This window comes from Solea solea, chromosome 6 (assembly GCF_958295425.1).
Source record: "Solea solea chromosome 6, fSolSol10.1, whole genome shotgun sequence".
Classification (NCBI taxonomy): domain Eukaryota; kingdom Metazoa; phylum Chordata; class Actinopteri; order Pleuronectiformes; family Soleidae; genus Solea; species Solea solea.
The window spans coordinates 14,441,915-14,460,130 of NC_081139.1; the positions used below are offsets into that span (position 1 = coordinate 14,441,915).

The 18,216-nt window shown below is 37.9% G+C and overlaps 1 protein-coding gene across 3 annotated transcripts in view; it reads left to right on the forward strand.

Annotated features, from left to right (window-relative positions):
* Nucleotides 1–13,775, forward strand: part of fbln2 (fibulin 2) — a 57,445-nt gene extending 43,670 nt beyond the window's left edge. For 2 of the 3 annotated variants that reach the window (XM_058631683.1, XM_058631685.1), the window contains exons 10-17: nucleotides 296–433; nucleotides 3,272–3,415; nucleotides 4,733–4,861; nucleotides 6,910–7,035; nucleotides 8,061–8,177; nucleotides 9,271–9,399; nucleotides 10,951–11,074; nucleotides 11,969–13,775. In XM_058631683.1, the coding sequence (XP_058487666.1) occupies nucleotides 296–433; nucleotides 3,272–3,415; nucleotides 4,733–4,861; nucleotides 6,910–7,035; nucleotides 8,061–8,177; nucleotides 9,271–9,399; nucleotides 10,951–11,074; nucleotides 11,969–12,329 (1,268 nt within the window). In that variant the 3' untranslated portion in view covers nucleotides 12,330–13,775. Of the gene's footprint in view, nucleotides 1–295; nucleotides 434–3,271; nucleotides 3,416–4,732; nucleotides 4,862–6,909; nucleotides 7,036–8,060; nucleotides 8,178–9,270; nucleotides 9,400–10,950; nucleotides 11,079–11,968 lie in introns of those variants that run through there. The other variant, XM_058631686.1, reaches the window with a different exon arrangement.
* The last annotated feature ends 4,441 nt before the right edge of the window (nucleotides 13,776–18,216 follow it).

Sequence of the window (18,216 nt, forward strand, 5' to 3'; positions counted from 1 at the left end):
GAGTTGGAACAAGTGATATTTTTGACAGAGCGGGGGATTTTTCCTGGAGTTAAACTCTGACAGAGTGAAAGTTTATTATATCTCGGATGCTGCATATGTTAACTCTGTGCTTGAGCCACAGTGCCACCTACTGTACTGTGAACATGCTGAACCTGCGAGAGCTGACAGCAGATGACTACAGTAGAGTGAGCACTCATCTGATCTGTTAAAGTGGCGTTGATGCTCATGTCTTTCTTTCTTTCTTTCCTTCTTTCTTTCTTTCTTTCTTTCTTTCTTTCTTTCTCTCTCTCTTTAGACGTTGACGAGTGTGTGCTGCAAGCCCATAAGTGTGGTGTGGGCTCTGTGTGTGAGAACACCATGGGCTCTTTCCTGTGTATTCCCAAACAGAAGTGCATCAGCGGCTTCACACAGGACTCTCATGGAAACTGCATTGGTAAGAGAACGTCAGGGCAGCTCTTTGCTGCCAACAGTGCACGTCACCGATAATAGAGCTCATAGAGCTGGAATACTGTGCTTCTCGTCTGTCAAAACAATCATTCGTCTCATTATGTCTCCGGGTGAACACTTAAAGTATAATAGTTCAGGTGTTGATGCACAGTCAGCTAACACTTACACTTCTTGCGTCACATCACATTTCCGTAATGTGTGTACATGGTCACAGTTAAACAACAGTCCGTGTCAGTTTAGTGTTCCACACACGGGTACTTAGTCTCACATTCCATTCCAGGAGCAGCAATTATCCTTGCGTTCTTGGAGCGCTGAGTTGGACATGTATACAAGCTGTGCAAGTTTCTGTTTTCACCCCTTTGTCTAAAAAAGCCATTGTACAAAACTAGCGTATGCCGCCCACTGGACTGGAAAGTGTTTTGCTTGAGGGAGCATGCGGTGTCGGCGCGTTTGGTCCGCACAGATGAAACAAAGTGAAACGTATACCACGCAGAGCTCTGTGCACATGCAGGTGCCAAAGAGTGTGGCACCAAAAAGACGGGCTGGCCTGCACCCAGTGACAACATGACCAGCGGGGACACCGTGTACACAGGTTGAAGCCACTCACTAGGGCTGAGCAATGATTTGTTTTCCAATTTGAAATAGCAAGTCTATAAAGCAGAATTATGAAAGGAAAGAAACCTCGCACTCTGTCCAACCTGCTTTGACTAATGTATTGCAGCGTTTCTGGTACTAGACCTTTATCAGGCATGTGCATATGAAGATGTTTATTATCTATTTATTGAAATAGAGAATATGACAAAGGTTGATATAAAAAAAAAAAATGTTGCCCATGTTACTGAAGAAGATGGACTTTTTATGATAATGTTAAATGTCAGGTTGTGTTTTTATGGAGGATCATATGATCTGGCTTCTGAGAGGTTCTCCACTTGTTGCCTTGGTAACTTCATGGTCACCAGACTCCAAGAAATGTCTGCATCTGGTCAATAAAATATAACCCCACCCCCTAATAAAACTACAAATACTTGCGGGTTTGATGCTTTGAGTTTTATACAGATGAAGCAAAAAACTAAACAAAATAAAAACATTCTACTGCTCTTAAAAATAAAATAAAAAAGCTTGCAATTGTTTACCAGTATGTAGTGAAACTTTTTAGAGAATAAGAAGTAGCTTTAACATTTATCTCATGATGTTGTATGACTCACAGAAACAGAGCAACGTCTGATGTCTCCGAGCAGATAATCACACATAATTGCCTCAGATATTGCACATAATCCCACTGAGCTGTCTTTCTATAATTGTAAGTCAAATGAAAACTATCTTTTGTGTTTTAAAAAGACGACCTCTTAAATTCTGTTACATAACACACACACACACACGCAAAGTGTTGTGTGTTTTCTCTTTCGAGATAAAAGCAACACATGTTGTCACCATTGAGTAATTTAAATAATAATCTTTCAGCATAATGTAAATCAAGTGATCTGAGAGAGAACTAGACGTCTGCTCCTCCTGTAGACTGCCTCACATACGTGAAAAAAAAGGGTGAATCAGACAGTTTACACAAATTACGAGCACATTCTGCAGTTTGAGCAGTGCCTGATGTTCCCGTTCTTTCAAATCACTGATATCAGTTATATCAACGTTCCTGTCTGTATGGCTCTCATTTTGGCTTCGTGAAACCCAGCAAAACAGATCGGCGTAGACATGAATATTGATTGGCATTCTCAGTAGCCAGTAGTGCAGAAAGTGCATCACCCCCAGGTGACGAGGGTTGACAACAATTCAGCAGCTCAGCGTGGATGACAGCCTGCCTTCTGTTGCTGAGCAATTATCACCACCACCTTCACCTTAATGAATCCGACGGCACGTGACTCTGTGCGGCGTCAATATACAGGCAGAAAGTGCAGTAAGTGAGGAGTGGGTTCAAAATTCACCAGAGCATTATGAGTGGATGCAAAATGAGTAAAAACCATGCAGTGTACATTAAAAATGAACATAGCATTTGACAAGGCGGAAGTATGGAGAAGCTAAAAGAAGAAAAATCAACCGTTAAATCTAACCGTGGAGTGGACTGTATATAATGGGAAAATTAGACAATTTCTCACTTGATCTATAATGTGACGAAACATTTTCCTGAGGAGTTAACGTCTTATTCACCAGTTTTAGGTATTTTTGTCAAGTTTAACTCACAATCACTGAAAAGAGGCCTGGGACTGGAGGTAAAAACCCCGAGTTTAGGATGATAGGTGCATATAGATGTACGTATGGATGTATCCATCCCAGAAATTAGACATTATAATTCATTAAAATTAAGTGGATTATACAAAATTACAACTACAGTATATGAAGGTATAAATTCCATATAAATACATTAGATTATAAACTTAATGCTGGTAACGGGTTATCTCAATAGTATACAGAGATATAGATATATACTTGATAATAATACAAACGATTCATGTTATAATCTTTACATAAAATGAATAATTGTAATTTAAAGTGGGTATTTTTTTGTGTCATAAAGCCCTTACAGAAATACGTACAACATTTAGCCTTTTTGTCCATCGTCCACATGACTGCAATCACACATACTGATTAGTTCATAACATATTCTAATGTGTTTTGGAAGAACTACACCCTGAGAAGTCCCAATTTACACCAACAAGTAAACACACAACTCCATAATTGTCCCGTTGAAATGACTGTGAGCTGATAGATAGACATACTGTCGACCTGTCAGTCAGGATTAAGCCCGCCCAGCAATGCCACTCCTGTGGAACTATACTGTAATTCTTCATTCTCTTTCTTTTTTATTTCTCTGCAGACATAAACGAGTGCAGCAGCCGGACTGAGCCGTGCAGCTCGGGCTTCAACTGCATCAACACCGTGGGCTCCTTCACGTGCCAGAAGAAGATCATCATGTGCAGCCATGGATACCACGCCAGCCCCGATGGAGCCAAGTGTGTTGGTGAGATTCACCTCTCGGACATGGACACACACATGTGGAAGAATGTCATCAAAGTGTTGATTGCAAAAGGCCTCAAGAGGGATGAGCACAAATATTAGCCAGCTAGGCTCATGAAGTTATGAAAACTGAATGAAATAAATGAATATGAAATTAGGAGATGAATTAGCTGATTTCTGTTGCTTTGCAGTAACATAGTGCATTTTTTATTTTACTCCATTAGTTTCTATTTCACGTGTTATGGTTCACAACGGCAAATTTTCAGCTTTTTTTTATAAAAAAAGAAAACACTTTACCTCTTAGACTCTGTCAGTTACATTATTGGCTGTTCGCTTTCACCTGAATGAGCTGACTGTCAATCACACGACCAGCGAAGCAAAATAGTTTGAAAAGGAAAAAAGTGAAATAATGAAAAAATTCTGCAAAAATGTAATCCCTTCATGAATGGAGCCTGTTCTATAATTGGAATGGAATTAATGTTGGAATTAATGTTATAAATATTTATAACTAAACATTTAGCAAGTACGTTTTGATTTGATTTTGCTAGATTATTGATCTGAACAGAATTATTGATGATCAATTCTCTATTGATCACTTTATCAATGAATCTAATAAATGTTTGAGCACTAATTCAAAGACACATCTGTAGTGGATAGGCAAATTATTTGTGTCCAACTAACAGTTATGTAATTAAAGATATTCAATTAACATGTTAAATTAAAAAATATTTTAAATATTAAGATTCATTTTGAATTCTGGCCAAAGACTCGGACCCAGTTCAGAGGGTCTGTGATTAACACGCAAGACTACAGGATCTTGTTTTCCCATACACTGTATTCTGTCCACTATAGTTGTTCAAAAATGATTAATACTGGTAATATAGGTCGATATTAAGTATAAAAAGTCTGATAAAATAAGAAATAACATTTAATTGTAAGTATTTCAGGGTTATTTCACTTATTGTCCACCTGCAATACCTTCACATCCCACCAGAAGGCTGCAGCCCACAGTGATGAATATAATGACAAATAATAATGATTAATAAAGTGTCAAGTTTTCAATTATTCCAAAAGTAGTTTATATGGAACATAAAGTGGTTTGTAGACTGTGGTTTTCCATGTTTCAGAAGTTTTAAAGGAAATTATTGATGTAAAATAATGTTTTTTGACCCGAGGTACATGAGAAACAGAATATTTCTATTCATTTGAGATTTACTATCTCTCACAGTGTAAATAGAGGCGTTTGGTTGTTTTTTTGAAACTAGACAGCTGTGCAGCAGGTCATTGCTGATACGCTTTATCTGTCTTTCTCCACATCCAGACACTGATGAGTGTCAGATGGGGACACACCGCTGTGGAACGGGCCAGATCTGTCACAACCTCCCTGGCAGCTACCGCTGTGACTGTCAGACGGGCTACCAGTATGATGCTCTCCACAAAGTCTGCACCGGTACGTATATTGCAATGTCAAGTCTGTGAAATGATGAAAAGCAGATTGGGGTGTTGGAGTTGTCCAAACAGTTTTAGAAGCCAGAAGTAGAGGCAGTGGCTCAGTTAAACTTCACTACACAGAGCGAATGAGTGATGTCGGATTCCACTAAATGATATAATCAAATGTACATTTTTTTTCTTTTTTTTTCTGGGAAATTTTGACATAAAAGTAAAAAGCTTCATGAATTTGTTTGTATTATTGTTGTTAGTCTTCATCAGTAACCGGAATTAACTAGAGAACCAGTGAGATATGTTCAAACTCTAAAAGGAAAAATAAGAATTTTGTGTCCACATATGAAGATGTGCATTTTATTATAAAGATAATAAACTTTATTTATATAGCACTTTACTAGTGGACCATGCAAAGACTTATATTCATAATGTGGCCTGGTTGCACTCTGACACAATCTGTGCCCTGAGAGTAAACAGCATATGCATCCATGCAACTCAGTATACAAGAAGGCAAGAACCAGGTCACTAAGTTAATTAATTAATTGTCTAGTACTTTATCCTCAAAATAACAAGCCAAATAACACTGGTTATGTTATGTGATACATCTTAATAGTGCACTTCAATCATATATGTTATGCTATTCGTCCCCGATATCTAAAAGGGGCCCTTCAGCCAAGTAACACTGGTTATTATGTGATGTCTTTATAGAGCCCCAATGCCACTTTTCCACTACATGTTCCTGGCATGACTCGACTCGCCTCGGCACGGTACCTGATACTTTTTTACTACCTGCTCTGTTAGCAGGTAGTAGCAGGTGGTTCCACGCGAGCTGAGCCACCTGACTGCCGTCCACTGATTGGTCAGAGTGTCATCACTGGAAGAGTCATGAGCAAGACGTCCGATACCGAACTGTAGATCAGTTAAAAGGACTCTTGAAAACTTGAGTTAATCTTACATACTTTGTTATAAAACAGCTGAAACCAAAGTGAATATTAGAGTTACATCACGTATGTGGACAGAAACATCATTGATGCTTAATATCTTTCTTTCTTTCATAAAATAGTGTTGGTCTGAATGTGGACACAGTTTTATAACCGTCCGTGATGAGGTGATGGGTGGGTTATGGCCTCCATCTCTGTTTTACAGGGGAAGACAAAAGTCCATCAAGATAGTACAGGGTAGGAAACTGGAACGATGGCGAGATCATATCTTTCATCGACAGAAAATGTTCCACAAACGATTCACTAATGACAAAAGTAGTGTGGAGAAAATAACCATTATCCTTCACTGGAAACCTCGCTGTTAGCATTAAGTATGTTTTGACTGGATCATTTTGCACGGAAACAGATTAAAAGGGAACAGTCATTTCCAGTGTTCCCATTGAAGTTATTAGTCTAGAAACAAGGCCTTAATTGGTATTAAAATGTCTTCAATCACTCTTTCAAACGTCTTCAAATTGTTAACACATGGGAAATGGGATTTTATGATTTTTTTTTGTGTGTGACGCAATTGAAAATCTCAAAATAATTGGTAACATTTTCTTTGTGCATAATTTACTGAAGGACTCTCACAGTAAAACCGTGCAGCTCAGGATAAAGGGAACCAGCTCTTTATCTTGGACATAAATCCAAGAAAAACCTTTTGTTTTTTTACTGTTTGATGAGAGCCTCAAACAAACCCACGAAATCCAAGCATTTTTGGTACATTGTGAAATTGGTCATACATTTAAATCCAGGGGGCATTTAAAAAAAAAAAAAGTCTTACATTGTTGGTAGCATGATTTCAAAGTCAGCTGGCAGAGAAGTCAGTGTAAGAAGTGTTGGCAGACAGAAGCATCCATCCGTCCATCTATCAAACTTTTTCAGAGTTGTTGTCAATTATGTGACAGCTACTGCCTATAAAAATTCCCCTCACCATTCCAGCAGAAATCTAAATAAAAAAAAAAGTCCCTCCACTCATCATAGTGTTTGTGTATGAATGAGATGTGGCACTGAGTCCTCGGTGGCCTGAAGGCATCTGCCTGCTGTCTAACAGCGCTTACTCCTGCTCTGACAGACATAAATGAGTGCTGGCGTTACCCTGGCAGGCTGTGTGCCCAGACCTGTGAAAACACCCCAGGCTCCTACCACTGCTCATGCACAGCTGGCTTCTCCCTTTCATTTGATGGCAAGAACTGTGAAGGTAAGCTAGTGTTTCCCCCCCTTTTTTTTTTATAACGGTTTAAATGGCATGTTTTTAGACGGACTGTCACATTTTCCTCCAATGTAAGCGGAGAGGTTTTGCCTCAGGGGAGGCTTTGCACGGCGCGTACTGATGGATAGGAAAAGTGTGTGTAAGTATTTCTTATCGGCGCAAAATGCTTTCTGGTGGAACGTAATTTCCCAGTCTTCATTTCTGGGAATGCGGAGGTGTCATTTCCAAGTTCAGGTGCTGTCAGTCATCAGTGTGTTGAAGACACAGTCGCGCTTCAGAGAGCAATTCTGACGAAGGAGCATGATCCACATTACATCCAGCTTGTCACAGATATTATCCAGGGAACTTAACTGTGAAGATTTGAATTTATCAGGCTTTACTATGAAAGTTTGTATGAGTAGTGTGATTAGGTTTCCATTAGGGTTTTTCACCTTCATTTGCTTCAGACACTCGAAGCAGTTTTAATAACAGATGACACCAGGCAGCTCATGTGGGACAATCCTTTATTTAAGTTGTTTTACTTTTACTTCAATCTGTCTTTTTCCGTTTCACTGCCCCAGAAATCACTGGTCACTTATTTTCTTGTTTTGATGTTTCTGGACGTAGAACTCGCCTGACAACAGATCAAAAAAATTTAATTGTGTATCCAACGCCTTATCTATTTTATTTATTTGTGCAATAGAGCTCCATCGTTGTACTAGACCTGTTAAACACACACTTACATAAGGTAATTATATATATATATAAATATCATTCTTTACTAAGAGCCAGTTACACACACACATTACAATCCAAAGAGAAAATGTATTTATTGATCCTTTATTTGGATTTAAACAAGTTGTCACATTGAGTTTTGGACCTTACCAAAGCAAAAGCAAGCTGGTGGTACCCTAAGACTTTTCACACTTTTGTATGTATATACTGTATGCACTGTATTTGTGATAAGAAGTCTTCTGAATACGATTTCTGAAATAAAAAAGCATGTGTGACATGATCATCTTTTCTGTGCTTAGATGTGAACGAATGTGACAAACATCCATGTAGCCAGGAGTGCGCCAACATCTACGGCTCTTATCAGTGCTACTGTCGTCAAGGTTACCACCTGAAGGAGGATGGACACACCTGTGAAGGTTTGAATTAATTTCGAATATGGGATTGTGGGACACCGTGTCGGGTGTTACACACATTAAACATTGTGTCACACACAGTGTGCACTTTATTGGTCACATATGTCAAATCTAACACAATCAATAGAGCAGTTCAGGAAGTCCCTCTATACAAAAATAGATTGGTTGATCGATTGGCTGGGATGTGTTATATCAAGAGGTTTTTTTCCCTTCTCATTCTCAAACATGAGAACAGAATATAAGGTGTACAAACATAGTTACATTCATAATTGATAAATTAAAGCCGCTTTATCCTCACTGTCGCAATAACTCAACACCTCCCCTCTCCTCAACATGTGCGTTGTTTTCATCAGAGCTCTCGCTGCCTTGATCTTATAGCCGGTACCTGGCCGGGAGGCATGTGAGTTGTGCTGTAAAGCAATTTGTGTTCCTCGCAAGACTTTCTGATTCTGAGGAATGACTCTGAAGCCGTTAAATTAGTTAAAATACTGTAGTTCCACTTTAACACATCAGAAAGTTTTACCAAACCTGGCCAAAAGAAACCTTGTAGAGATACAGTATGTAACAAAAGGTATTGTTGAGGATTAGATTGTACCTTTATGGCCATGGAGTGTGCGGCACACGTGTTCTTTACAACCTTTGTGATCTTTTAAACTTTAAAATTCTTGTGTAAAATCTTTATATTTTAGATACTCCCAGCTAGCACAACCCCATCTGTCCAGCCTGACTCCTTACTCACTACACTTTTGTTCATCAGTACTTAGTGGTATTGAGTGAAATGTCAACAGCAGTCAACTGTTAATAAAATAAAGCAGGAAGGTGTCGCAGCTTCAGTTTGCCATAGTTGTAAAGTTGTAAGTATGTATAAACTAAGAGGAGGAGAACACTTGAAATCATTAAAAAAAAACTTATTTATTGGGGCAATGCAAATATACAGTGCATGAAAACTAGAATAGAATGTATAAAGTAAATATTTAGATATAAACAGGTACATAGAGAAAGAAATATTAGGATTCAATTGAATAAAGTTGCATGTATGGGTAAATAATGGCATGAATTTTTATAATTTTTTTTATTTTTTATTTTTTATATACAGACATTGATGAGTGCTCTCAGAGCATTGGGAACATCTGTTCCTTCAAGTGTGTCAATGTTGAAGGCAGCTATCAGTGCTCCTGTCCTCCTCATGGATACACCATGTCGGCCAATGGACGCACCTGCAGAGGTGAGGCATCAGTGCACACACACTTTTTTGAGTTTTGTTCACTGCATTTCGCACTAAATCATTTTTTATTAACCTGTAGACATATTCAACTGCTACTAACAGCTCTTAACTGTACCTCGTGAGATTTACTTCCAGCATTCCTTAAGAAGAACTTAAAGGGAACAAAAAGAAAATTGTCAAATGCAGAAGGAGGTTGATTACGTTCCAGTCTGACGGTTTTCTTTTATGTTTCATGCGTAAAAGTTATTTAAAAAACAAAAACAAAGAGGACTAATAATGAAGGCTTTGAAGGTCGTCGCATGAGGGTCACAGCTTTTATTATACAGACTGTGGGAAAGTGTAAGTATGAGTATGTACTACAGATGATGAGCATGTTGTGAAAAGTCACTCATCTTCAGGATGTTCCAGCTCAAGGTCGTCTTTCTAGCGTTTCATCGAGCTTTCAGTCGTATCACGTGATGATTATGATTAGTCTCTGCAACTGCTCACAGGTCATAGAGATGGATTTATTTTATATTATATTATTCAATGACTTTAGCCATAAGAAATACATTTAAATGAGTGGTTTTACATTTGCCGAAATACACTTCCTAATGCCTGATGCTGATGGGACAGGACAGCAGCAAGGTGATATGAAAGAGAAGGGGGGAACTAATGTAAAAATATTAAAAAGTCCTTTCATTGACTCACCATTCTCTATGAGAAATGTCTTCCTAAAACTCACTTACAGTTTTGTTTTTTTTCTTATGTGCAATTTGCTTTTGGTGTGAAAAAAATCTAGGCCCATGCAGCAACACACTCATGCTTTTGCTGACTGGAAAAGAAGTCAATTGTGTTTTCTTATGATACGATTTACATCTCTATTATGTTTTAATTTTGAATTTGTGCATTACTTTACATCATTTTAAGTGTTCTGGTCTTATAAATTAAATACAAACTAATGTCCACTTTAAGAACATGTTTTTCTTCAACTTCATTGGGAACATATTTCAGAAAAAAAAGACATTATATTTATATTCCATAGCAATGATAATAAAGTGTTTGCTTTGTCATTCTGAGTTAACAAAACTACAATAGATCCTAATTTCAAGTGATTTTTGATTATTATGGATTTTATATTCCTTTGTACATTCACTTTAATCATACACCCTGTATCTTTAAATCTCATTTTGATGTAGTTGCTGTTGTCGCTGCTGCTGTTGTGTACACCACATGCTTTTTAAGGGGAGCTCCCTGATGCTCTGTCTTAGGCAGGTGCACCAACCTGGAGTCCTGTAATTCAAAGACTGCTCCTAGATGACAGTATTTTTTATTACTGATACTACTCTGTTGGTCTCTGCTGATTGTCGGATAACCAGCACTGACCTCCACAAAGTCACTGATGAAGATCATGTCACAGCTGAGTGAAGATTAAGTAATGATGTGAATGAATTAATCATATTTAATCTTTTTTATGATCATGGTAGAAATAGCAACTTGTTCAAAATGAAACCGTAAAACCAACCTCTGTCAGGTGCAGTAACCCCTTTTACTTATCTTTGTCTTTTGCAGATATTGATGAATGCACAACTGGTACCCACAACTGCTCATATGCACAGACCTGCTATAACCTGCAGGGAGGCTTCAAATGTCTCTCCTTTGACTGTCCTCACAATTACAAGAAGGTGTCAGACACGTGAGTCGTGCTCCTCTCTCATCGTCTCTACAGTCCCTGAATGTGGCTTTGTTATTTATTGGAACTATCTGTCTTAAAAATAAGAAAACAAATATTTTAAAATGTTGAGTTGTGCAGATTTTTCAGTGCACTGCATCAAACCTGTACCTGTAAATTCTGATGGATAAGCATCAAAGGAAGCAATCAGCCACTGGTCAGTGATGTATAATGATGGACATGGCATCTCCACCACCTTGTGATATATGAAAAGGAGGTTGAATGACTCCAGATACTGGCTCTGTCATCTTGCCCATCAGCATCAGAAGTGATTGGGTAAAAGGTGATTAAATTTGAAGGCTTCCAATAGAGGCAGTGCTTCAATATTGCAGTCATGCTGACTGACCCTCATGTGGAGGTTAAAGTGGTAGATGATGAATGAATGAATGAATGAATGAATTACACATTATTTCTGAAAGTACCAGATATAATGTGTGGAAGGTTATCATCCAGTATTTGTTATTAAAAACTAACTTATTACACGTACCCTCAAAAAAACAACACTTTGACAAGAAAGGTTGATATATACTGCAGCCAGCCACCAGGGGGCAATTCAGACACATGTATAATAGTATTTTATTGAATTTTATTCAGTTTTTCAAATTCATTTCTTACCATAAACACAAATAACAAATGTATGGAACTACGCCACAGGAGGCAAACAGAACAGTAGATGATGTAAAATAGGTGATTATAGTGCATTATGTGTGAGTGTGAAGTTTACAGTGTAGATTACAATCAAAGACAAAACCACAGGCAGGAAGAAGAAACTAAAATGTACTTCCAAAAAACAGTATCCTAAATGTTGTTTTGCTCATCTTTCTCTTCCTCTGTCTCCTTCATTGACGTCCTTTCCAGCCGCTGTGAGCGAACCAGCTGTCCCAGCAACTCCTTGGACTGCCAGAAATCCCCTGTTCGGATCACGTACTACCAGCTCAGCTTCCAGACCAACATCATCATCCCAGCCCAGATCTTCCGGATCGGACCGTCGCCCGCTTACTCCGGGGACCACGTTGTCATCAGCGTCACCAAGGGCAACGAGGAGGGCTACTTCAGCACCAGGAAGCTGAACAGCTTCATGGGTGCCGTGTACCTGCAGAGACAAGTGCGCGAGCCCAGAGACTTCCTCATAGAGGTGGAGATGAAGCTGCTGAGGCAGGGAACGGTCACCTCATTCATCGCCAGGATATACGTCTTCATCACAAGCAGCACCATGTAACAGCAAAATGAAAAGGAGACTATTTCGTATGGTGCCAACTTTTTTATATATATATATATATGTACAAACCCTTTGTGTAATGCCTCCTCATATTCAAACCTTTTCAAGTATCTTGTAAAACAATTTTGTTTCTATGCCACAGTGTTGTCAGTATCTGCTTATGCTCCACATTCATATAGGCGGTGGAGAGGTGCTGCACTGATTAATCTGACTGATTAATCACGTAGTTGTTTGATCCATAAGATGTCATCAATTGGTGGCGAGAAATCTTCCCAAACCTCAAAATGACGATGTCCTCAAATGATTTGTTTTGACCACATAACAAAGATAATCAGTTTAGTGTCACAGAGGAGCAAAGAAAGCAGAACATGAAAGTGACAACACTCAAAACTGATTATTTGATGATCAAAGTATGATGACTTAATTCCGTGACTAATTCATTAATCAATTCTGCTCTGCTCTGGTTGAATCTCTGTGATGATAATTCCATAAAGTCTGCAGATATATTAGTAAACAGTATAAGCAGCACTACAAGTTAAGGGCACTTGTCATGTTGAGGCCTGAAACTGACAAAATGTATTGAACTTTTATTTCAGAATTCTTTCCAGTTAAAAAATTTGAATCTAAAAGAAGTAAATGTTAATGATCGTTTATGTTTATCTTACCAAAAATGTTATTTTTTCTTTTATTTTGTGCTTGGTTTGTTTCAGTCTTTTGTTGTTGCTTTTTGTTTGTGTATTATTTGCCAAAAATGTATCGGACTTCCCTGAAAAATATAATGTTTATAAGATAACGAAAAAAATGTCCATATTGTTTATGTCCAGGCTATGAATAACAACAATAATGTTTTTAAAAGTTCCACTTTACTTTGAATTAAATAAAAACTGTCACACTTTGTTTCACCAAATAATCCTAGATTAAAAGTAGAGTGTAAATCTCCATTTTTACATTCCATTTTAAAGTATTTAAAGTACCAACAGTATTAGTTATTGATGTAATCTGTTACATTTTTGATTTGTCTTGGGCCTCAGCGATCTCCATTTGTAGTGTGGTCACAAAAATGATCCTTAGGACAGAATGTTTTGTTCAGCATTTGGTGTATATTATTATTATTATTATTATTATTATTATTATTATTATTATCACTAAGATTATTTTGGTTCTATGATGTGATCTGAAGAAATAGAAGTGCTGAATGGTCAGTCCACATCACACCATAGAAGACATTCATGTATGTTATTTTCAGCACTGAGAACATCGATGTAGTGATACTGATGATCATTTTCATTGTTACGTGTCATATTCTTTCCTTTATTACTGGACATGTTGTGTCTCTTTGTATGTTACTGTGTTGTAATTCTCTCAGGGTAAAGATCATGCATCTTGTGTTTTTTCCAGACTAATTCCTGTGTTGTATGTAGGAATAAACTCTGTTATAACCTTTGACTGGTCTCACACAACATGTCACAAGACTTTTACATTATAAACCAATCAATAAATCATGATCAAACTATTGTAATGGACTCTATTATGGGCGAACAGTGAGCCAACATCCCCATCTACTGGTCAAAGCAGGCCACACCACCCCATCAAAAAAGAAAAGAACCAAGTTAGTGAATGCTTATCACTGCAGCAACGTTTTAATTAACATGTCGTGTTTGAAAATAGACTGCGTAACAAAAAACTCTGAGCTTTTCTTATCTTAATTGTTTTATCAACTATTCCACTGCTCAACAAGGACCGTTGTGTGTGTGTGTTAACACCCTCTGACATTCCCACCCGGAAAGTGTGTGTGCTTCACCACCTCGGACTATTAATACATGCCAGCAGATAGCATGTCTAATGGAAAATTAGGCCTGGTGAATCCCTCCCAGGTCACCAAATAAATAAACCCCACAGTTGGACTGATAGGAGGTTTTAGAAGACACTTTTAGCTCTGATATCTTTGGACTGAAGCTGATATAGTATGATCAAGTAATGCACAAAGTTAGTGAGTAAGTGTCATATTAATAAGCTTCCCTATTTCTATGTTGGGAGGCATAAACAGAGCGAAGGCTTTATTATTAGTATCACATAAAAAACATGAATTACAATTAAAAAAAAATAAGAAACAACACAGAGAGAGAGACAAATATAAAAACACAAATTAATACATGAAACTTGGAATCAATCAATCAACCAGTGCACCCTTAGTCTGGATGAGTATCTAGACTAAAGTTTGGTCATTTATGTTTCTAATTTGTCAGATATACAGTGTTCAGTATCAAATGTTTGCACCACTGATGCATCTTAACTTAAAATTAATGCTAAATCCTCTACTACATCCATTCCCTAATTTAATTTAATTTAATTTAATTTAATTTAATTTAATTTAATTTAATTTAATTTAATAAAAGAGTGCCAGGGCCCACTTTGAAATCTGAAAACCCAAACCCAAACCCAAACCTTAAATCAAGACTCTAACACACAAGACTAGGAAAATAACTTTATTTTAGGCCTGATTACCTGCCTATATAAGAGAGAGTCAGATAAAAGAAAAATAACACATCATTTAAATGCCATGGATTTGGATTTTTTCCCCCCCTTATAATAAGTATTTCTTATAATCTATTTTACACATCTTACAGCAATTTAAGACTTAAGTGTTTAGTTTAAAGCGTTTATTTATTTTTGACCTTTCACGGCCCACCTGCAGTACCATCACAGCCCACTAGGGGACCGCTAGCCACATTTTGGGAATCACTGCTCTGCTATGCTGTGATACTTATATTGTACGTACGTATATTGTAAAGGTGTTGAGAGGATACTATTGTCCAAATCCAAAACTTAACAACAAAAATTCCCACATACACATACATAGAAAAAGTAGTTCACGTGACCATGAAAGGTGCGCGAGAGGAAACTATCTAATGGAGGGAAAAATGCGACGCACCTGTTTGACCAAACAATTGACTCGGTGGCGGAAGAACCACACTCTTCAGCACATGGTGAGTGAATGCAACGTGATTTTGCGCTGTGTTTCTTAAAGTTACACACCAGTGTGTGAAAATAGTACCTTGTTTTGTTTATAAATGTGTTATTTGTTGTCCTGTTTGTTGTTGTTATAAGAACCGACTGGTCTGACACAGTGCTATTGTGGGTCTTGTGTGGCACGAGCAAATGTATTTTTTTGGTGACTGTGCTTTCACTTGTAATTTCTCGTATGTTTGTGTTGTTTTGGTTTTAGAAATTATGAGCATTATTATGGATAGTCCCTTTATATATGAACATGTAAAAAACATACATACAGTTTTTTTTGGATGGTCCATAGGCCCAAACCTCTGCACTACTGTCACGATATCTTTGCTATTTCATTCCAATATTTCAATGGGGCCCTGAAGCCATATAACACTAGTTATGTTATTTATCTTAATAAGGCCCCTCAATTATATACCACAGTGTTTCCCAACCCGGGTCCTTAGGGAAATCTGCCCTGCATGGTTTAGATGTTGGCCTGCTCCAACACACCTGATACAAATGAATGGCTCGTTATCAGGCTTCTGCAGAGCTTAATGATGACATTTGAATCAGGTGTGTTATTAGTATTATTAGCCAGGTGTTGCCTGATAAACTGTGAGTGGGAGGAGGAGAATCTGTGAGATGCTCTAGTGACAACCAAAATATTTGATGTACCAATGTCAATTTGTGTTTGTGTGGGGAAAGAAAAGCATATCTGACAAAAAGGGGAACACTTTGAGGCCTTTAGGATTGTAAACACATTGTAAAACTGTACATATTTAAGTTGCACCTTTTCCATTGCATCTCATCAGATGTGAAAGTCAAGTGCAAATGTTAAAATAACATTGAGTAGGATATTTATCACAGTATTCCGTGGGTCTGTGTAATGCTCAGCCCGTGAAATGGTGACGTCTTCCCTCTCTGCTCAAGCCCAAACACATCCGGTCATTGAGGTGGCGTCCCACACATGAAGGGGCGTGATCTGTGATTAGGTGTCTCCCCTTCAAAGGCTTATCAAGAATGAGAGTAAGCAGACATCCAGTAACAATATTCCACTGACGCCCTTAATGACAACAGGTTCAATGGAGGGTTTCACTGTAGAATTGCAAGGTGGCAATAAATGTATAGAAATATACAAAAACTTTAAATAAAATAAAGTAATAAACATCAGATATTTGGCCATAAAATAAAAGCAATGTGTTAAAAGTGATTAGTGACCTTGAGTCGGTCAGCCCTTTGATCTTAAATGGAGATGTGAGGAAAGCGGAGCACCACTCTTCTGCTAGATGGCAAGTAAACTTGGAGCGGAAGCCACAAGAATCCACAAGATTTTTTTTCAAACCGCATCAGATTTAAAACTCCTCACTTATACAGTGTCCAATCAACAGAGGTCAGTTGACTTGATGTAGCACATACTGTATCTCAAACAAGGCTTTCAGTTCTGATGTTGTGTTGTCCATGTACTGCATTTGCTGATGAGGTGTATTCTATTTCTTACCAGAAATGACAAATGGTAAGAGATCCCAAAAACACAAACATGCCACAAACATGCCACAAGTGACTTCTGTGAGATGCAAAGTGTCAGCAAAAGAACTACAAAAAGATGCAAAATGGTTGCCAAAGATTATATCAAGAAAAAAAGACTTGGGGCATAAAAGAATTCAAGTGTAAACGAGGTATTCTCACTATACGCCTGTAGTTTTGAGTTGCAAATAGCAGATAAACAGTGAACTGATATTATTTTATAATATTTGTTGTTTCTATGGCATTGTGCATGCATAGGTTAACAGTGCTCCCAGACTTTTTTCCTGTGGTAACCTCAGTGAGCTCTGGATTGACAACAGAGGGCAGCAGTCTGCACTGATACATCAGCAGAAGACACAGTGTGCTGCTGAAAGAATGTTCACTTGCTCAATACACTTGCGTAACAATGTCTGAGCGTCAGCACATCAAATGCATGCCTACTTTTTCCATTCCAGCACGTGAGCAAAAACACATTTCCATTCTTCTCACCAGAGCTTCCTCTTACTACACAGCCACGCCACTGATTCCATTGGACTGCCCACTGTAATCGCATGCCCACTGTAATATAAATGTCAGTCCAAGTTATTAGTCGATTGTTATTAGGAGGCTCTGTGTGAAATCATGAGTCATCTTTTCCATGGACAGATGAGATGTGTTTCTTCCACGCAGAGAACTCCCTCTGTGACACTGACACCAGGTCTTGTGTGGGGCTCTGGTTGTGTGAAATGTGTGAAAGTCTGTTTATGCCTCACAAAAGTAATCGACCATTAACCAAGTAAGAAATTCATACAGCTTCTGTTTGCGCAAGATCCCCAATTTTGTTTTGTCAGCACACTCATGATTAGTCATACTGAAAAATCTTCCCAGATTTTTTCTTGATATGACAAAACAGAGCCTCATTTTGATTAATTATTCTCTATCATAATTGCAATCGCAAACAAATGCCATTTCTAGTGAAGAGCAGTATTTTTCTTGGATAGGACTGCTGTAGAGAGTTCCTTGTGTTTTATCTGGTGTTATTGTACTATTTAGTTATACAGTGCAGTGTATGTGAAAAGGTGGACATACTGAAAAATGTGCAATCTGCATTGTGCTTGCATCTGATGGAGTAGATCATTCATTATTTTTGCTCCCATTATTGATTAATGTGTTGATTTTGTCTCCCACAAGCAAAAGCTATCAGTTTACTGTGACAGACTGTATAGTTTGCGATTCTACTCAGGATTTATTTTATGCATATTAAAACTTTGGAAACAAAGTCTGTGACTCTTCTGTTGAATCAGAGAGTCCTGCAGTTCACCACTGTATGCAGCGCTGTAGTTTGCAGAGGTGCCGATGTTCCAGATCTCTCCACTTTATAACACTT